The sequence below is a fragment of the Nerophis lumbriciformis genome, linkage group LG18 (assembly GCF_033978685.3).
Source record: "Nerophis lumbriciformis linkage group LG18, RoL_Nlum_v2.1, whole genome shotgun sequence".
NCBI classification, from domain to species: domain Eukaryota; kingdom Metazoa; phylum Chordata; class Actinopteri; order Syngnathiformes; family Syngnathidae; genus Nerophis; species Nerophis lumbriciformis.
Genome location: NC_084565.2, coordinates 43,053,862 through 43,077,481, shown reverse-complemented (window position 1 = coordinate 43,077,481; position 23,620 = coordinate 43,053,862). Strand labels below are relative to the sequence as shown.

General features: G+C 33.2%; 1 protein-coding gene across 1 annotated transcript in view; it reads right to left on the bottom strand.

Moving 5' to 3' along the window:
- ptprfa (protein tyrosine phosphatase receptor type Fa) overlaps positions 1–23,620 on the bottom strand; it is a 429,990-nt gene that overhangs the window by 144,962 nt on the left and 261,408 nt on the right. Inside the window, exon 6 of the mRNA XM_061978426.1 lies at positions 19,068–19,178. Coding sequence (XP_061834410.1) covers positions 19,068–19,178 — 111 coding nt within the window. The remainder of the gene's footprint in view (positions 1–19,067; positions 19,179–23,620) is intronic.

The window sequence follows — 23,620 nt, the reverse complement described above, 5'->3', positions numbered from 1 at the left end:
GGTTTGTACAAGAATAAGTGTGTGTGTGTGTGTGTGTGTGTGTGCTGATGACAACGTGCTAACATTAGCTGCTCTCATCTTTTCAGGATGAATGAACCTGAGCTGGCCAGCAGCCTCCCAATGAGCCACTTGCATCATTTATATGGCACTTATTTTATACGTGTAGAAGTTTTTCTACTGCGTGACTGTGCAGTAATGTTTAATAGCCAGCTTGACAGGAAGTAGATAAAGAAAAAGACCCCCCCCCCCCCCCCCCACACGACTCTTTGTGTTTATTTCCTCTATTTGGCCTCCTTTGCAGTATTTCTGCAGCATCACAACATGTTTTTACTGCGCAGGCAAAAGTGTTAAATAATGCAGCGAGGGCCACTTAAAACTCAGCAGTGTCCTAAAATGGTCCGGGAGTCCCTTCACCGGGGCCCACCAGGACCCCGGCCGCAATGTTTCGTACACAAACCTCCAGAGGTTCTGCTGGAAAATATCTCCTGCAAGTTCCTACTCTTACTCTCGCTGGCCACTTCATTAGGTACACAATATAATGAGAACCGTCACAAAAAAAATAAATAATAACGATCACTTTCGACGGGCTGTTTATTTTACGTAATAGGGTATCCCTAAAGAAGGGGTGTCCAAACTTTTTCCACTGAGGGCCACATTGAAAAATCAAAGCACTCGGAGGTCATTTTGAAATTTTTCATTTTCAAAACAAATATATGGATTTTTTTTTTACCTTTGGGGCTCAGTTATCATTATTACCGTATTTTTCGGACTATAAGTCGCAGTTTTTTTCATAGTTTGGCCGGGCTCCAGTGCGATTTATAAATGTTTTTTCCTTCTTTATTATGCATTTTTGGCAGGTGCGACTTATACTCCGGTGCGACTTATACTCCGAAAAATACGGTATACATTATTCATATATTAATTGTTAAAAAAAAAAATCAACGCTTTATTTAGGTCAGTTATTCGTGTCAAAACCCTGTTTTTTAATGGCAAAGACAAGTAATGTTTAAGTGGAATATTTGATGTGAATAATTGGAGTTTTAAATAGATTAATAATTCCTAACAATTCATTATTGAGCAATGACAGTTAAAAAAAAATATTGGGGTTCCAAAAGGACCCTACTTGTAAAATTGTTTAAAAAAAGGTCACATCTTTTTTTTTTTTAAGTCTCCAGATCAACTTCAGATCTATTTGTTATTTATATAGCTGTTTTTTATATGCCCTTTTTGTCAAAGAAAAATGTGTTTTTAATATGGCAAACACACAAAATATGCAATATTTCCACCCCAAAAAAATTTCAAAGCGGAATTTTTAATGTGATTGCCTTCAAAATGTCAATAATTCATAACAACATGGATTTTGATTCATTATGATTTTTTGAGCAATGACTGCTTCAAAGAAGAAGAAAAAAACAGCCTGCATGGCAGCTTTGTGTTATTAGCCAACATTGTTACATTTTATTTATTTATTTTTGTTACATTTTCTCATTATATTTCACCTCTTTTATTACACTTTTTTAAATGTAATTTCATTTTTAACAGTATTTTTTTTTTGTATTAGCTGCGGGCTGCACTTTGGACACATTTGCCCTAAAGTCTAGACACGTAAAATATACATAAACATGTTTTATTCATTAAAAATTTGAAAAATAAAAAGGAATTAAATAATTATTAAAAAAACAAAATTTTGTAATATTTTTAAAATGTCTAGACACAAATTATACTGTACATCATTTATACAAGCATGTTTTACTCATTAAAATGTTTTAAATAAAACATGACTTATTCATTAAAAATTGGAAGAAAAAATGTATTAAATAATTATTTAAAAAAAAAAGTATTTTGTAATAGTATTTTTAGAATGTCTAGACACAGAATATACTCTACATAATTTATACAAACATGTTTTATTCATTACAAATTGGGGAAAAAAAATTAAATAATTGCTAAAAAAATTTTTTTTGTAATATTATTTTTAGAATGTGTAGACACCAAATATACTGTACATAATTTATACAAACATGTTTTATTCATTAAAAATGAGAAAACATTTTTATTAAATAATTATTTAAAAAAACAAAATTTATTTTGTAATAGTATTTTTAGAATGTCTAGACACAAAATATACTGTACATAATTTATACAAACATGTTTTATTCATTACAAATTGGAAACAAATTTTATTAAATAATTGCTAAATTTTTATTTTATTTTGTAATATTATTTTTAGAATGTGTAGACACCAAATATACTGTACATAATTTATACAAACATGTTTTATTCATTACAAATTGGAAACAAATTTTATTAAATAATTGCTAAATTTTTATTTTATTTTGTAATATTATTTTTAGAATGTGTAGACACCAAATATACTGTACATAATTTATACAAACATGTTTTATTCATTAAAAATGAGAAAACATTTTTATTAAATAATTATTTAAAAAAACAAAATTTATTTTGTAATAGTATTTTTAGAATGTCTAGACACAAAATATACTGTACATAATTTATACAAACATGTTTTATTCATTAAAAATAAAAAAACATGTTTTATTCATTAAAATTTTTAAAATAACATGTATTATTTTTTTTAAACTAAATTATTTTTGTAATAGTATTTTTAGAATGTCTAGACACATAAAATATACTGTACATAATTTACACAAACATGTTTTACTCATTAACAATTTTAAAAAATGTGTTAAATCATTATTTAAAAAATGTAAATAATTTTTAAATAGCATTTTTAGAATGTCTAGACACATAAAATATACTGTACATAATTTACACAAACATGTTTTACTCATTAAAAATTTTAAAAAATGTGTTAAATCATTATTTAAAAAATGTAAATAATTTTTAAATAGCATTCTTAGAATGTCTAGACACATAAAATATACTGTACATAATTTACACAAACATGTTTTACTCATTAAAAATTTGAAAAAAAATGTGTTAAATCATTATTTAAAAAATATAAATAATTTTTAAATAGCATTTTTAGAATGTCTAGACACATAAAATATACTGTACATAATTTATATAAACATGTTTTATTCTTTAAAAATTTGAACAAAAAATGTGTTAAATCATTATTTAAAAAATTTAAATAATTTTTAAATAGCATTTTTAGAATGTCTAGACACATAAAATATACTGTACATAATTTATATAAACATGTTTTATTCATTAAAAATTTGAAAAAAAAGTGTTAAATCATTATTTAAAAAATTAAATAATTTTTAAATAGCATTTTTAGAATGTCGAGACACATAAAATATACTGTACATAATTTATACAAACATGTTTTATTCATTAAAAATGTGAAAATAACATGTATTAAATTATTTAAAAAACAATTATTTTTGTAATAGTATTTTTAGAATGTTTAGACACATAAAATATACTGTACATAATATACACAAACATGTTTTATTTATAAAAAAACAAAAAAACATGTTTTATTCATTAAAAAAAAAAAAGAAAAATGGGTTAAATAATTATTTAAAAAAACTAAATCATTTTGAAATAGCATTTTTAAAATATCTAGACACATAAAATATACTGTACATAATTTACACAAACATGTTTTATTCATTAAAAATTTGGAAAAAAAACATGTTTTATTCATTAAAAATGTGGGAAAAATTTGTTAAATAATTACTTTAAAAAACTAAATTCATTTTGTAATATTTTTAGAAAGTCTAGACACATAAAATATACTGTACATAATTTATAACAAACACGGTTTATTCATTAAAAATTATAATTTTTTTTAAATTAAATAATTAAAAAACAAAATTATTTTTGTAATAGTATTTTTAGAATGTCGAGACACAAAATATACTGTACATAATTTATACAAACATGTTTTATTCATTAAAAATTAAAAAACAAACATGTTTTATTCAATAAAAATGTTAAAATAACATGTATTATTTAAAAAAACTAAATTATTTTTGTAATAGTTTTTTTTAGAATGTCAAGACACATAAAATATACTGTACATAATTTACACAAACACGTTTTACTCATTAAACATTTGAAAAAAAATGTGTTAAATCATTATTTAAAGAATGTAAATAATTTTTAAATAGCATTTTTAGAATGTCTAAACACAAAATATACTGTACATAATTTATACAAACATGTTTTATTCATTAAAAATTTGAAAAAAATGTGTTAAATCATTATTTTAAAAAAGTAAATAATTTTTAAATAGTATTTTTAGAATGTCTAGACACATAAAATATACTGTACATAATTTACACAAACATGTTTTACTCATTAAAAATTTGAAAAATAATGTGTTAAATAATTATTTTTTTTAAATAAATAATTTTGAAATAGCATTTTTAGAATGTCTAGACACATAAAATATACTGTACATAATTTATACAAACATGTTTTATTCATTAAAAAAAGCAAAAAACGTGTTTTATTCATTAAATTTTTTTAAATAACATGTATTAAATTATAAAAAAAACACTATTTTGTAATAGTATTTTTATAATGTCTAGACACATAAAATATACAGTACATAATTTACACAAACATGTTTTATTCATTAAAAATTTTGAAAAAATTTGTTAAATAATTACTTTAAAAAACTACATTCATTTTGTAATATTTTTAGAAAGTCTAGACACATAAAATATACTGTACATAATTTATAACAAACACGGTTTATTCATTAAAAATTAGAATTTTAAAAAAATTAAATAATTAAAAAACAAAATTAATTTTGAAATAGTATTTTTTAGAATGTTTAGACACAAAATATACTGTACATCATTTATACAAACATGTTTTATTCATTAAAAAAAAAAAAAACATGTTTTATTTATTAAAAATTTAAAAAAAATGTGTTAAATAATTATCTTAAAAAACTAAATCATTTTGAAATAGCATTTTTAGAATACCTAGACACATAAAATATACTGTAAACAATTTATACAAACATGTTTTATTCATTAAATAAAACAAAAAACGTGTTTTATTCATTAACATTTTTAAAATAACATGTATTAAATTATTAAAAAAAACACTATTTTTGTAATAGTATTTTTAGAATGTCTAGACACATAAAATATACTGTACATAATTTACACAAACATGTTTTATTCATTAAAAATTTGGAAAAAAAACATGTTTTATTCATTAAAAATGTGGGAAAAATTTGTTAAATAATTACTTTAAAAAACTAAATTCATTTTGTAATATTTTTAGAAAGTCTAGACACATAAAATATACTGTACTTAATTTATAACAAACACGGTTTATTCATTAAAAATTAGATTTTTTTAAAATTAAATAATTAAAAAACAAGGTTAATTTTGAAATAGTATTTTTAGAATGTTTAGACACAAAATATACTGTACATCATTTATACAAACATGCTTTATTCATTAAAAATTTGAAAAAAAAATGTGTTAAATCATTATTTAAAAAAAGTAAATCTTTTTTAAATAGCATTTTTAGAATGTCAAGACACATAAAATATACTGTACATAATTCACACAAACATGTTTTACTCATTAAAAATTTGAAAAATAATTTGTTAAATCATTATTTAAAAAAAGTAAATAATTTTTAAATAGCATTTTTTGGAATGTCTAGACACATAAAATATACTGTACGTAATTTATACAAACATGTTTTATTCATTAAAAATGTGAAAATAACATGTATTAAATTATTTAAAAAACACAATTATTTTTTAATAGTATTTTTAGAATGCCTAGACACATAAAATATACTGTACATAATATACACAAACATGTTTTATTCATTAAAAAAAACAACATGTTTAATTTATTAAATTGTTTTTTAAAAATGTGTTAAATAACTATTTTAAAAAACTAAATAATTTTGAAATAGCATTTTTAAAATATCTAGACACATAACATATACTGTACATAATTTATACAAACATGTTTTATTCATTAAAAAAAACAAAAAATGTGTTTTATTCATTAAATTTTTTAAAAATAACATGTATTAAATTATAAAAAAAACACTATTTTTGTAATAGTATTTTTAGAATGTCTCGACACATAAAATATACTGTACATAATTTACACAAACATGTTTTATTCATAAAAAATTTGGGAAAAAAACATGTTTTATTCATTAAAAATTTGGAAAAAAAAATTGTTAAATAATTACTTTAAAAAACTAAATTCATTTTGTAATATTTTTAAAAAGTCTAGACACATAAAATATACTGTACATAATTTATAACAAACACGGTTTATTCATTAAAAATTAGAATTTTTTTTAAATTAAATAATTAAAAAACAAAATTAATTTTGAAATAGTATTTTTAGAATGTTTAGACACAAAATATACTGTACATCATTTATACAAACATGCTTTATTCATTAAAAATTTGGAAAAAAATGTGTTAAATAATTTTAAAAAACTAAATTCATTTTGTAATATTTTTAGAAAGTCTAGACACATAAAATATATTGTACATAATTTATAACAAACATGGTTTATTCATTAAAAATTATAATTTTTTTTAAATTAAAAAATTAAAAAACAAAATTAATTTTGAAATGGTATTTTTAGAATGTTTAGACACAAAATATACTGTACATCATTTATACAAACATGCTTTATTCATTAAAAATTGAAAAAGAAACATGTTTTATCCATTAAAAATTGGGAAAAAATATGTATTAAATAATTACTTAAAAAACAAAATTAATAGTATATATATTAAAATGATAAAAATACATTTAACACAATATATCAATACAAATATTAATTTATATTTAAAAATTGAATTATGCTAATGTGTCCACGCTTCAGGGCCTACCGAGAACTGGTTGTAATATTTTGACCACTCAAGTGGAAATATTATAACCAGCCTGTCCTGGTCCTCATTAGATTGCGTAAGTGTACCTAATGCTGTGGCCTCTGAGTGTACGTCGTAATCTAATCACGGAGGACAACCACGATGCCTTTTTGAGTCAGTGCACGGGGTTGCCGTGGCGACACTGGGGGGGGGGGATGCAAAGAGCAGAGGAGGCAAGAGGGAGAGCGGGGATGGGTCGGGAGATGCTGAGTGGGGGGAAGATGCAGTGGGAGGAGCCATGCGGGGGTAAAAGGCGGGATTTGTATGATCAAAGTTGCTCAAGAGCCAAAAATTCATGCTCGTGTCACAAAATGTGTCAAAGCGTGTGCAGGCACAGCAGGGGTGGGAAGCATGAGGGTGCAGGTACGGGGGGGGCGGGGGGGGGGTGCAGGTAGAGGGTCTGGGGGGGGAGAAAGGGTGGGCCGGGACGGGCCTGAGGCGCCTGGCGTCCCGCCAGCGCTGCCTGGCTCCAGTCCAGCGGGCCTCCACGTCAGAGGGGAGAACGAGTGAAGAAACCAACCTTCTCGCTGGTCTGACAGGTGAGAGTTGGAGTGTTGGCAGTGGGGGGAGGGGGGGGGGGTGATGTGGGTGGTTGTAGGCAACGTAGGCGGAGTCAAGAACAACAACAACAACAACAACAGAGGGGGAAGCGAGGAGGCAGGAGGAAGGAGACAAGGAGAAACAGAGAAGAGTAAAAAAGGCCAAAAAAACTGCTTATCCACAACACCCACACACACATTCTTGTATTTGGTACCTTCTTGAGACCTGAGAAAAAATGCCTTTTTAGGACCAGCCTTTCTAGATATATAAAGATGTGTATTTACAACATTAATAATACTATGCAAATATAAAAAAGGTAAGCTTTTAGTACATTTTATTTTATTTTTTTTAAATTGTGTGAATGCTCCAAAACATTCACTAATATACAGGTAAAAGCCAGTAAATTAGAATATTTTGGAAAAACTTGATTTATTTCAGTAATTGCATTCAAAAGGTGTAACTTGTACATTATATTTATTCATTGCACACAGACTGATGCATTCAGATGTTTATTTCATTTAATTTTGATGATTTGAAGTGGCAACGAATGAAAATCCAAAATTCCGTGTGTCACAAAATTAGAATATTACTTAAGGCTAATACAAAAAAAGGGATTTTTTTAGAAATGTTGGCCAACTGAAAAGTATGAAAATGAAAAATATGAGCATGTACAATACTCAATACTTGGTTGGAGCTCCTTTTGCCTCAATTACTGCGTTAATGCGGCGTGGCATGGAGTCCATGAGTTTCTGGCACTGCTCAGGTGTTATGAGAGCCCAGGTTGCTCTGATAGTGGCCTTCAACTCTTCTGCGTTTTTGGGTCTGGCATTCTGCATCTTCCTTTTCACAATACCCCACAGATTTTCTATGGGGCTAAGGTCAGGGGAGTTGGCGGGCCAATTTAGAACAGAAATACCATGGTCCGTAAACCAGGCACGGGTAGATTTTGCGCTGTGTGCAGGCGCCAAGTCCTGTTGGAACTTGAAATCTCCATCTCCATAGAGCAGGTCAGCAGCAGGAAGCATGAAGTGCTCTAAAACTTGCTGGTAGACGGCTGCGTTGACCCTGGATCTCAGGAAACAGAGTGGACCGACACCAGCAGATGACATGGCACTCCAAACCATCACTGATGGTGGAAACTTTACACTAGACTTCAGGCAACGTGAATCCTGTGCCTCTCCTGTCTTCCTCCAGACTCTGGGACCTCGATTTCCAAAGGAAATGCAAAATTTGCATGGTTGGGTGATGGTTTGGGGTGCCATGTCATCTGCTGGTGTCGGTCCACTCTGTTTCCTGAGATCCAGGGTCAACGCAGCCGTCTACCAGCAAGTTTTAGAGCACTTCATGCTTCCTGCTGCTGACCTGCTCTATGGAGATGGAGATTTCAAGTTCCAACAGGACTTGGCGCCTGCACACAGCGCAAAATCTACCCGTGCCTGGTTTACGGACCATGGTATTTCTGTTCTAAATTGGCCCGCCAACTCCCCTGACCTTAGCCCCATAGAAAATCTGTGGGGTATTGTGAAAAGGAAGATGCAGAATGCCAGACCCAAAAACGCAGAAGAGTTGAAGGCCACTATCAGAGCAACCTGGGCTCTCGTAACACCTGAGCAGTGCCAGAAACTCATCGACTCCATGCCACGCCGCATTAACGCAGTAATTGAGGCAAAAGGAGCTCCAACCAAGTATTGAGTATTGTACATGCTCATATTTTTCATTTTCATACTTTTCAGTTGGCCAACATTTCTAAAAAATCCCTTTTTTGTATTAGCCTTAAGTAATATTCTAATTTTGTGACACACGGAATTTTGGATTTTCATTTGTTGCCACTTCAAATCATCAAAATTAAATGAAATAAACATTTGAATGCATCAGTCTGTGTGCAATGAATAAATATAATGTACAAGTTACACCTTTTGAATGCAATTACTGAAATAAATCAAGTTTTTCAAAATATTCTAATTTACTGGCTTTTACCTGTATACTTTATTCTTCTTCTTCTCCAGATTTTGGCGCTCTCTACCTTCCACATTTTTCACCCGATTCAAAGCGTTCGAACTTCAAACTGTTCAGCCTATTCGGGAATGGCGGGCTTTTTCCTTGACAAATTCCCAAAAATTTCCAGATTTCCCAGAATTCCCGGGATATTTTTCCCGTTCAAAATGAATTAGCCATTTTTCTAAATGTCACTATTCACACATTTTTCGACCGATTCAAACCATTCCACCTTCAACACATTCCACTCATCCTGGAAATTCAAACTATCCTTTTTCCAAGTTCAAAAAATTCCAGGAATTCCCAGAATTCTCTTTTTTTCTCCAAACCTTTTTTTCTGTCGACTACTCCTTCCACATTTTTCAACCCACCTCAGCCATTCCACCTTCAAAACATTCCTCTTAATCAGGACAAAAAACAAAGTTGTTTTTTGAACTGGAAAAATTCCCGGTTTTCCCGAAATTCCGCAATACCATTTCTCAATTCAAAATGTCACTACTTCGACATTTCTCGACCAATTTGAAAAATTCCAACACCAACCATTTCAACTCATTCACAAGATTAAAGTCTTTTAACATTTTCCCAAAAATTCCTGCTTTTCCCGAAATTTCCCCACAATTCCCATTAAAATCAATGGGATATTTTTCCAAAGTTATTACAGTACAGGTATACTTTATTCTTCTTCTTCTCCAGATTTTGGCGCGCTCTACCGTCCATATTTTTCACCCGATTCAAAGCGTTCGAACTTCAAACTGTTCAGCCTATTCGGGAATGGCGGGCTTTCCCTTGACAAATTCCCCAAAATTTCCAGATTTCCCAGAATTCCAGGTTTCCCGGGATATTTTTCCCGTTCAAAATGAATTAGCCATTTTTCTAAATGTCACTATTCACACATTTTTCTACCGATTCAACACATTCCACTCATCCTGGAAATTCAAACTATCCTTTTTCCAAGTTAAAAAAATTCCAGGAATTCCCAAAAAACTATTTTTTTCCCAAACCTTTTTTTCTGTCGACTACACCTTCCACATTTTTCAACCCACTTCAACCGTTCCACCTTCAAAACATTCCTCTTAATCAGGACAAAAAACAAAGTTGCTTTTTGAACTGGAAAAATTCCCGGTTTTCCCGATATTCCAGGAATTCCGCAATACCATTTCTCAATTCAAAATGTCACTACTTCCAACATTTCTCGACCAATTTGAAAAATTCCAACACCAACCATTTCGACTCATTCACAACATTAAAGTCTTTTAACATTTTCCCAAAAATTCCTGCTTTTCCCGAAATTTCCCCACAATTCCCATTAAAATCAATGGGATATTTTTCCAAAGTTATTACAGTACAGGTATACTTTATTCTTCTTCTTCTCCAGATTTTGGCGCGCTCTACCGTCCATATTTTTCACCCGATTCAAAGCGTTCAAACTTCAAACTGTTCAGCCTATTCGGGAATGGCGGGCTTTCCCTTGACAAATTCCCCAAAATTTCCAGATTTCCCAGAATTCCAGGTTTTCCGGGATATTTTTCCCGTTCAAAATGAATTAGCCATTTTTCTAAATGTCACTATTCACACATTTTTCTACCGATTCAACACATTCCACTCATCCTGGAAATTCAAACTATCCTTTTTCCAAGTTCAAAAAATTCCAGGAATTCCCAAAAAACTCTTTTTTTCCCAAACCTTTTTTTCTGTCGACTACTCTTTTCACATTTTTCAACCCACTTCAACCGTTCCACCTTCAAAACATTCCTCTTAATCAGGACAAAAAACAAAGTTGCTTTTTGATCTGGAAAAATTCCCGGTTTTCCCAAAACTCCAGGAATTCCGCAATACCATTTCTCAATTCAAAATGTCACTACTTCAACATTTCTCGACCAATTTGAAAAATTCCAACACCAACCATTTCAACTCATTCACAACATTAAAGTCTTTTAACATTTTCCCAAAAATTCCTGCTTTTCCCGAAATTTCCCCACAATTCCCATTAAAATCAATGGGATATTTTTCCAAAGTTATTACAGTACAGGTATACTTTATTCTTCTTCTTCTCCAGATTTTGGCGCGCTCTACCGTCCATATTTTTCACCCGATTCAAAGCGTTCAAACTTCAAACTGTTCAGCCTATTCGGGAATGGCGGGCTTTCCCTTGACAAATTCCCCAAAATTTCCAGATTTCCCAGAATTCCAGGTTTTCCGGGATATTTTTCCCGTTCAAAATGAATTAGCCATTTTTCTAAATGTCACTATTCACACATTTTTCTACCGATTCAACACATTCCACTCATCCTGGAAATTCAAACTATCCTTTTTCCAAGTTCAAAAAATTCCAGGAATTCCCAGAATTCTCTTTTTTTCCCAAACCTTTTTTTCTGTCGACTACTCCTTTCACATTTTTCAACCCACTTCAACCGTTCCACCGTCAAAACATTCATCTTAATCAGGACAAAAAACAAAGTTGTTTTTTGAACCGGAAAAATTCCCGGTTTTCCCGAAATTCCAGGAATTCCGCAATACCATTTCTCAATTCAAAATGTCACTACTTCCAACATTTCTCGACCAATTTGAAAAATTCCAACACCAACCATTTCAACTCATTCACAACATTAAAGTCTTTTAACATTTTCCCAAAAATTCCTAGTTTTCCCGAAATTTCCCCACAATTCCCATTAAAATCAATGGGATATTTTTCCAAATTCCATAACTCCCACATTTTTCATCTGATTCAAACTGTTCCAACTCCAAAATATTCAGCCTGTTCAGGAATTGTGTGCTCTACTTCAACAATTATAAAAAAAATCCCGGATTTCCAAAAAGATTCCCAGTATTCAGGGACATTTTCCCCATTCAAAATGAATTGTCCATTTTTTTTTTAAACTTCCACATTTCGCACATTTTTCAACTGATTCAAATCATTCCAACGTTCAAACTATTCTTACTCCATACTACATTCTGTCAGCATTTCACTTCAACTTCAACGCTATTCCTTCAGGAATTGCCTCTTCCAGTTGTTTCTTAGTCTTCATTATTTACTTAAAGTTATTACAGTATGTCTCTATATACATATATTTTTATTTTTTTATTATTAATTTTGGCCAAAGGAGGCGCATTTCAATTTTTTACACACACTTGTTATTACATATGTTGACCAGAGGGGGAGCTCTTTTAAAAGTAACACTACACAAATATAAAAAGGTACGCTTTTACTTAATAAAAAAAAAAAAAAATCGTAATTGGTTTTTAATCTTCATTATTTATTTCTAGTTATTACAGTATGTCTCTATATACATTTTTTTTTTTTTAAATTTTGGCCAAAGGGAGCGCATTTCAGTTTCTTACACACACTTGTTATTTCATATGTTGACCAGAGGGGGAGCACTTTTAAAAGTGACACTATGCGAATATTAAAAGGCAATGTTTTAGTAAATGTTTTTTTTTTTTTTTTTTATAATCTTCATTATTTACTTCTAGTTATTACAGTATGTCTATATATATATATATATATATATATATATATATATATATATATATATATATATATATATATGTATATATACTATTGTATACATATATATATTTATTTTTGTAAATTAATTTTGGCCAAAGGGTGCACATTTCAATTTCTTACACACACTTATTTCATATGTTGACCAGAGGGGGAGCACTTTTAAAAGTGACACTATGCAAATATAAAAAGGTAAGCTTTTAGTAAATGTTTGTATTTAAAAAAAAACAAACATTTTTGTAATTGTTTTTTAATCTTCATTATTTACTTCTAGTTATTACAGTATGTCTTTATATACATATTTATTTATTTTTTTAAATACATTTTGGCCTAATGGGGCGCATTTAAGTTTCTTACACACACTTGTTATTTCATATGTTGACCAGAGGGGGAGCACTTTTAAAAATGACACTATGCAAATATTAAAAGGCAATGTTTTAGTAAAAAAAATTTTTTATAATTGTTTTTTAATCTTCATTATTTACTTCTAGTTATTACAGTATGTCTCCACATATATATATATATATATATATATATATATATATATATATATATATATATATATATATATATATATATATATATATATACTGCATATATATATATATATATATATATATATATATATATATATATATATATATATATATATATACTGCATACATATATATATATATATTTTTTAAATTAATTTTGCCCAAAGGGGGCACATTTCAATTTCTTACACACACTTATTTCAATTTCATATGTTGACCAGAGGGGGAACACTTTTAAAAGTGACACTATGCAAATATAAAAAGGTAAGCTTTTAGTAAATATTTGTATTTAAAAAAAAAAACATTTTTGTAATTGTTTTTTAATCTTCATTATTTAATTCTAGTTATTACAGTATGTCTTTATATACATATTTATTTATTTTTTTAAATTAATTTTGGCCTAATGGGGCGCATTTCAATTTCTTACACACACTTATTTCATATGTTGACCAGAGGGGGAGCACTTTTAAAAGTGACACTATGCAAATATAAAAAGGTAAGCTTTTAGTAAATATTTGTATTTAAAAAAAAAACATTTTTGTAATAGTTTTTTAATCTTCATTATTTACTTCTAGTTATTACAGTATGTCTTTAATTACAAAGTTATTTATTTTTCTCAATAAATTTTGGCCAAATGGAGCGCATTCAAGTTTCTTAGACTCACTTGTTATTTCATATGTTGACCAGAGGGGGGCACTTTTAAAAGTGACACTATTCAAATATTAAAAGGCAATGTTTTTTTTTTTTTTATAATTGTTTTTTAATCTTCATTATTTATTTGTAGTTATTACAGTATGTCTCTATATACATTTTTTTTTTTTTTAATTTTGGCCAAAGGGAGCGCATTTCAGTTTCTTACACACACTTGTTATTTCATATGTTGACCAGAGGGGGAGCACTTTTAAAAGTGACACTATGCAAATATTAAAAGGCAATGTTTTAGTAAATGTTTTTTTTTATTTTTTTTATAATCTTCATTATTTACTTCTAGTTATTACAGTATGTCTATATATATATATATATATATATATATATATATATATATATATATATATATATATATATATATATTGTATGCATATATATATATATTTTTGTAAATTAATTTTGGCCAAAGGGTGCACATTTCAATTTCTTACACACTTATTTCATATGTTGACCAGAGGGGGAGCACTTTTAAAAGTGACACTATGCAAATATAAAAAGGTAAGCTTTTAGTAAATATTTGTATTTAAAAAAAAAAACATTTTTGTAATTGTTTTTTAATCTTCATTATTTACTTCTAGTTATTACAGTATTACAGTCTTTATATACATATTTATTTATTTTTTTAAATAAATTTTGGCCTAATGGGGCGCATTTAAGTTTCTTACACACACTTGTTATTTCATATGTTGACCAGAGGGGGAGCACTTTTAAAAATGACACTATGCAAATATTAAAAGGCAATGTTTTAGTAAATGTTTTTTTTTATAATCTTCATTATTTACTTCTAGTTATTACAGTATGTCTATATATATATATATATATATATATATATATATATATATATATATATATATATATATATATATATATATATATATATATATATATATATATATATTGTATACATATATATATATAAATTTTTTTAATTTAATTTTGGCCAAAGGGTGCACATTTCAATTTCTTACACACACTTATTTCATATGTTGACCAGAGGGGGAGCACTTTTAAAAGTGACACTATGCAAATATAAAAAGGTAAGCTTGCAGTAAATGTTTTTATTTTATTTTTTTGTAATTGTTTTTTAATCTTCATTATTTACTTCTAGTTATTACAGTATGTCTCTATATACATTTTTTTTTTTAAATTAATTTTTGCCAAAGGAGGAGCATTTCAATTTCTTACACACACTTGTTATTTCATATGTTGACCAGAGGGGGAGCACTTTTAAAAGCGACACACAGTCAATTTGAAAAATCCCTCCTTTTTGGGACCACCCTCATTTTGATAGATGTCACCACAAATGAGACATTGTCTATTAGATGCAATGTTATTGATTTATGTCATCCCTTGTTCACACCTCCTCATGTGGAAGATACTTTTCCTTCTTCATGTCTCAAGAAGGCTAGAAATACAAGAACACACACACACACACACACACACACACACACACACACACACACACACACACACACACACACACACACACACACACACTGAGGGATAAGCTGACAATGAATGAGTTTGTGGTCCAAACAGAAAAAAATGAAGAGAAGCATTTTGCAAACAGTACCTGCAAAGGTCAAAGGTTATTACACAGAAACAAGTCAGTTTAAGGCTGAAGTCACACGTCACAACATGCGGTTGGTAAACAAGCTCGCTGGTGGCTAACTGGACAGTGTTGCACGTGGCTTTAAAAAGGCACGTGGACAGTGGGACCCATTTATGTCGACACAAGCGGTTGTTGTCGAATGTTAGAAAAGGTTGATGACATACACAAAATGTCGACATAAACGGGATGCCGACATAAACAGGTTGTCAACATAAAGGGGTTGTTGACAAACAAGTTGACGACATAAACAGGTTGTCGACAAATGGCTTGTTGACTAACAGGTTGATGACATACACAAGTTGTCGACATAAACGGGATGTCAACATAAACAGGTTGTCGACATAAACGGGTTGATGACAATCAGGTTGAGGACATAAACAGGTTGTCGACATAAAAGGGTTGTTGACATAAATGGGTTTATGACTAACAGGTTGATTACATACACAAGTTGTCAATATAAACGGGATGCCAACATAAACGGGTTGTCGACGTAAACGGGTTGTTGACGTAAACGGGTTGTCAACATTAAGGGTTGTCGGCATAAAAGGGCTGTCGGCATAAAAGGGTTGTTGACATAAACGGGTTGTCGACATAAACGGGTTGTCGACATAAACGGGTTGTCGACATAAAAGGGTTGTTGACATAAAAGGGTTGTTGACATAAAAGGGTTGTTGACAAATGGATTTATGACATAAAATAGGTTGTCGACGTAAACGAGTAGTCAACATAAACAGGTTATCGACATAAAGGGGTTGATGACAAAAAATTAGGTTGTTGACGTAAATGGGTTGTCGACATAAAAGGGTTGTTGACATAAACGGGTTGTCGACAAATGGGTTTATGACATAAAATAGGTTGTCGACGTAAACGAATTGTCAACATAAACAGGTTGTCGACATAAAGGGGTTGATGACAAAAAATTAGGTTGTCGACGTAAATGGGTTGTCGGCGTAAACGAGTTGTCAACATAAACAGGTTGTCAACATAAAGGGGTTGATGACAAAAAATTAGGTTGTCGACGTAAATGGGTTGTCGGCGTAAACGAGTTGTCAACATAAACAGGTTGTCGACATAAAGGGGTTGATGACAAAAAATTAGGTTGTCGACGTAAACGGGTTGTCGAGATAAACGGATTGTCGACATAAACAGGCTGTCAACATAAACAGGCTGTCAATATAAACAGGCTGTCAACATAAAAGGGTTGTTGACATAAACGGGTTGTCGACATAAAAGGGTTGTTGACAAATAGGTTTATGACATAAAATAGGTTGTCGACGTAAACGAGTTGTCAACATAAACAGGTTATCAACATAAAGGGGTTGTCGACATAAAGGGGTTGATGACAAAAAATTAGGTTGTCGACGTAAATGGGTTGTCGACATAAAAGGGTTGTTGACATTAACGGGTTGTCGACAAATGGGTTTATGACATAAAATAGGTTGTCGACGTAAACGAGTTGTCAACATAAACAGGTTATCGACATAAAGGGGTTGTCGACATAAAGGGGTTGATGACAAAAAATTAGGTTGTCGACGTAAATGGGTTGTCGACATAAAAGGGTTGTTGACATAAACGGGTTGTCGACAAATGGGTTTATGGCATAAAATAGGTTGTCGACGTAAACGAGTTGTCAACATAAAGGGGTTGTCGACATAAAGGGGTTGATGACAAAAAATTAGGTTGTCGACGTAAATGGGTTGTCGACATAAAAGGGTTGTTGACATAAACGGGTTGTCGACAAATGGGTTTATGACATAAAATAGGTTGTCGACGTAAACAAATTGTCAACATAAACAGGTTGTCGACATAAAGGGGTTGTCGACATAAAGGGGTTGATGACAAAAAATTAGGTTGTCGACGTAAATGGGTTGTCGACATGAAAGGGCTGTTGACATAAACGGGTTGTCGACATAAAAGGGTTGTTGACAAATAGGTTTATGACATAAAATAGGTTGTCGACGTAAACGAGTTGTCAACATAAACAGGTTATCAACATAAAGGGGTTGTCGACATAAAGGGGTTGATGACAAAAAATTAGGTTGTCGACATAAAAGGGTTGTTGACATAAACAGGTTGTCGACAAATGGGTTTATGGCATAAAATAGGTTGTCGACGTAAACGAGTTGTCAACATAAACAGGTTGTCGACATAAAGGGGTTGTCGACATAAAGGGGTTGATGACAAAAAATTAGGTTGTCGACGTAAATGGGTTGTCGACATGAAAGGGCTGTTGACATAAACGGGTTGTCGACATAAAAGGGTTGTCGACAAATGGGTTTATGACATAAAATAGGTTGTCGACGTAAACGAGTTGTCAACATAAACAGGTTATCAACATAAAGGGGTTGTCGACATAAAGGGGTTGATGACAAAAAATTAGGTTGTCGACGTAAATGGGTTGTCGACATAAAAGGGTTGTTGACATTAACGGGTTGTCGACAAATGGGTTTATGACATAAAATAGGTTGTCGACGTAGACGAATTGTCAACATAAACAGGTTGTCGACATAAAGGGGTTGATGACAAAAAATTAGGTTGTCGACGTAAATGGGTTGTCGACATAAAAGGGTTGTTGACATAAACGGGTTGTCGACAAATGGGTTTATGACATAAAATAGGTTGTCGACGTAAACAAATTGTCAACATAAACAGGTTGTCGACATAAAGGGGTTGATGACAAAAAATTAGGTTGTCGGCGTAAATGGGTTGTCGGCGTAAACGAGTTGTCAACATAAACAGGTTGTCGACATAAAAGGGGTTGATGACAAAAAATTAGGTTGTCGACGTAAGCGGGTTGTCGACATAAACGGGTTGTCGACATAAGCGTGCTGTCGACGTAAACAGGCTGTCAACATAAACGGGCTGTCAACATAAAAGGGTTGTCGACATAAAAGGGTTGTTGACAAATGGGTTTATGACATAAAATAGGTTGTCAACATAAACAGGTTGTCGACATAAAGGGGTTGATGACCAAAAATTAGGTTGTCGACGTAAATGGGTTGTCGACATAAAGGTGTTGTCGACATAAAGGGGTTATCGACATAAAGGGGTTGATGACCAAAAATTAGGTTGTCGACGTAAATGGGTTGTCGACATAAACGGGTTGATGACATAAAGGGGTTGTCGACATAAAGGGGTTGATGCCAAAAATAGGTTGTCGATATAAACAGAGGTTTGTCAACATAAACGGGTTCCACTGTGTTTGTCTATGCTATGTGCCCCCATGAGACGTCACATGATAAAAAGGAGGCGTGTCCGTGTGCAGGTGGGCGTGTCCACCAGCTCCAGGCGGGGTCTTACCTCTCACGTAGAGATTAGCCGGGGCTGAGTAGCGAGTCCCTGCGCTGTTGATGGCCACACACTCGTACTTGCCCTGGTCTGACTCCTCGCTCTGCTCGATCTGGAGAGCCCCTGTGGACGCCAAAGGTCACAGGTCACACACGTGCACACACACACACACACACACACACACACACACACACACACACACACACACACACACACACACGTTCACATCGTCCATCTGTTTGTGAGAGATGACATCACCTGAGTGAGTCCAACAATTATTCTAACCCAGTTAGTCACTGTTCTATGTCATGTGACTTTGTAGTGTAGTGGTTCATGTAGCAGTCATTGTAGTGTAGTGGTTCATGTAGCAGACATTGTAGTATAGTGATTCATGTAGCAGACATTGTAGTGTAGTGGTTCATGTAGCAGACATTGTAGTGTAGTGGTTCATGTAGCAGACAGTGTAGTATAGTGATTCATGTAGCAGACAGTGTAGTGTAGTGGTTCATGTAGCAGACATTGTAGTGTAGTGGTTCATGTAGCAGACATAGTGTAGTGGTTCATGTAGCAGACAGTGTAGTGGTTCATGTAGCAGACATTGTAGTGTAGTGGTTCATGTAGCAGACATAGTGTAGTGGTTCATGTGGCAGACAGTGTAGTGGTTCATGTAGCAGACAGTGTAGTGGTTCATGTAGCAGACATTGTAGTGTAGTGGTTCATGTAGCAGACATAATGTAGTGTAGTGGTTCATGTAGCAGACATTGTAGTGTAGTGGTTCATGTAGCACACATTGAAGTGTAGTGGTTCATGTAGCAGACATTGTAGTGTATTGGTTCATGTAGCAGACATTGTAGTGTAGTGGTTCATGTAGCAGACAGTGTAGTGGTTCATGTAGCAGACAGTGTAGTGTAGTGGTTCATGTAGCAGACATAGTGTAGTGGTTCACACAGCAGACAGTGTAGTGGTTCATGTAGCAGACATTGAAGTGTAGTGGTTCATGTAGGAGACATTGTAGTGTAGTGGTTCATGTAGCAGACATTGTAGTGTAGTGGTTCATGTAGCAGACATTGTAGTGTAATGGTTTATGTAGCAGACATTGTAGTGTAATGGTTCATGTAGCAGGTAGTGTAGTGGTTCATGTAGCAGACATTGTAGTGTAGTGGTTCATGTAGCAGACATTGTAGTGTAGTGGTTCATGTAGCAGACATAGTGTAGTGGTTCATGTAGCAGACAGTGTAGTGGTTCATGTAGCAGACATTGTAGTGTAGTGGTTCATGTAGCAGACATAGTGTAGTGGTTCATGTGGCAGACAGTGTAGTGGTTCATGTAGCAGACAGTGTAGTGGTTCATGTAGCAGACATTGTAGTGTAGTGGTTCATGTAGCAGACATAATGTAGTGTAGTGGTTCATGTAGCAGACATTGTAGTGTAGTGGTTCATGTAGCACACATTGAAGTGTAGTGGTTCATGTAGCAGACATTGTAGTGTATTGGTTCATGTAGCAGACATTGTAGTGTAGTGGTTCATGTAGCAGACAGTGTAGTGGTTCATGTAGCAGACAGTGTAGTGTAGTGGTTCATGTAGCAGACATAGTGTAGTGGTTCACACAGCAGACAGTGTAGTGGTTCATGTAGCAGACATTGAAGTGTAGTGGTTCATGTAGGAGACATTGTAGTGTAGTGGTTCATGTAGCAGACATTGTCGTGTAGTGGTTCATGTAACAGACATTGTAGTGTAATGGTTTATGTAGCAGACATTGTAGTGTAATGGTTCATGTAGCAGGTAGTGTAGTGGTTCATGTAGCAGACATTGTAGTGTAATGGTTCATGTAGCAGGTAGTGTAGTGTAGTGGTTCATGTAGCAGACATTGTAGTGTAGTGGTTCATGTAGCAGACATAGTGTAGTGGTTCATGTAGCAGACATTGTAGTGTAATGGTTTATGTAGCAGACATTGTAGTGTAATGGTTCATGTAGCAGGTAGTGTAGTGGTTCATGTAGCAGACATTGTAGTGTAGTGGTTTATGTAGCAGACATGGTAGTGTAGTGGTTCATGTAGCAGACATTGTGGTGTAGTGGTTCATGTAGCAGACAGTGTAGTGTAGTGGTTCATGTAGCAGACATTGTAGTGTAGTGGTTCATGGAGCAGACATTGTATTGTAGTGGTTCATGTAGCAGACATAGTGTAGTGGTTCACACAGCAGACAGTGTAGTGGTTCATGTAGCAGACATTGAAGTGTAGTGGTTCATGTAGGAGACATTGTAGTGTAGTGGTTCATGTAGCAGACATTGTAGTGTAGTGGTTCATGTAGCAGACATTGGAGTGTAGTGGTTCATGTAGCAGACATTGTAGTGTAGTGGTTCATGTAGCAGACATTGTAGTGTAGTGTAGTGGTTCATGTAGCAGACAGTGTAGTGGTTCATGTAGCAGACATAGTGTAGTGGTTCATGTAGCAGACAGTGTAGTGGTTCATGTAGAAGACAGTGTAGTGGTTCATGTAGCAGACATTGTAGTGTAGTGGTTCATGTAGCAGACATTGTAGTGTAATGGTTCATGTAGCAGACAGTGTAGTAGTTAATGTAGCAGACATTGTAGTGTAGTGGTTTGTGTAGCAGACAGTGTAGTGGTTCATGTAGCAGACATAGTGTAGTGGTTCATGTAGCAGACAGTGTATTGGTTCATGTAGCAGACATAGTGTAGTGGCTTATGTAGCAGACAGTGTAGTGGTTCATGTAGCAGACATAGTGTAGTGGTTCATGTAGCAGACATAGTGTAGTGTAGTGGTTCATGTAGCAGACATAGTGTAGTGGTTCATGTAGCAGACATTGTAGTGTAGTGGTTCGTGTAGCAGACATTGTAGTGTAGTGGTTCATGTAACAGACATTGTAGTGTAATGGTTCATGTAGCAGACAGTGTAGTGGTTAATGTAGCAGACATTGTAGTGTAGTGGTTTGTGTAGCAGACAGTGTAGTGGTTCATGTAGCAGACATTGTAGTGTAGTGGTTCATGTAGCAGACATTGTAGTGTAGTGTAGTGGTTCATGTAGCAGACAGTGTAGTGGTTCATGTAGCAGACATAGTGTAGTGTATTGGTTCATGTAGCAGACAGTGTAGTGGTTCATGTAGCCGACATAGTGTAGTGTAGTGGTTCATGTAGCAGACATAGTGTAGTGTAGTGGCTCATGTAGCAGACAGTGTAGTGGTTCATGTAGCAGACATAGTGTAGTGGTTCATGTAGCAGACATTGTAGTGCAGTGGTTCATGTAGCAGACAGTGTAGTGGTTCATGTAGCCGACATAGTGTAGTGTAGTGGTTCATGTAGCAGACATAGTGTAGTGTAGTGGCTCATGTAGCAGACAGTGTAGTGGTTCATGTAGCAGACATAGTGTAGTGGTTCATGTAGCAGACATTGTAGTGCAGTGGTTCGTGTAGCAGACATTGTAGTGTAGTGTAGTGTTCGTGTAGCAGACATAGTGTAGTGCAGTGGTTCATGTAACAGATATAGTGTAGTGTAGTGGTTCATGTTGCAGACATAGTGTAGTGTAGTGGTTCATGTAGCAGACAGTGTAGTGGTTCATGTAGCCGACATAGTGTAGTGTAGTGGCTCATGTAGCAGACAGTGTAGTGGTTCATGTAGCAGACATAGTGTAGTGGTTCATGTAGCAGACATAGTGTAGTGTAGTGGCTCATGTAGCAGACAGTGTAGTGGTTCATGTAGCAGACATAGTGTAGTGGTTCATGTAGCAGACATTGTAGTGCAGTGGTTCGTGTAGCAGACATTGTAGTGTAGTGTAGTGTTCGTGTAGCAGACATAGTGTAGTGCAGTGGTTCATGTAACAGATATAGTGTAGTGTAGTGGTTCATGTTGCAGACATAGTGTAGTGTAGTGGTTCATGTAGCAGACAGTGTAGTGGTTCATGTAGCCGACATAGTGTAGTGTAGTGGCTCATGTAGCAGACAGTGTAGTGGTTCATGTAGCAGACATAGTGTAGTGGTTCATGTAGCAGACATTGTAGTGCAGTGGTTCGTGTAGCAGACAGTGTAGTGGTTCATGTAACAGATATAGCGTAGTGTAGTGGTTCATGTAGCAGACATAGTGTAGTGTACTTACCTGCTCTTCAGTGTGTTGTTGACACACACACACACACACACACACACACACACACACACACACACACACACACACACACACACACACACACACACACACACACACACACACACACACACACACACAGCGCAGTGAGACAGACAAGATGTGTGATACTCGTCATGCAAATATGTGACATGTAGAAGATAGTACACACTGCAGCAATGCATCATGGGATGGCGTAGTGAAAAGATGCAGTCAATATTGCACTTAGTGACTGGAAGGCCTTTTTAGGTCTGGGCTCCAACATTTTCCCAAGGAGGGCTGCCTACTGAACATTTGAACCATTCTATACTTTCTAAGAAAGATAATAAAATACATCCGAAGTGGCAAAAGAGTGATTCTTAGGCGGACCACTAGATGGAGCCAACGTACCACTCGTGGTACACGTACCACAGTTTGAGACTCCATGCATGACT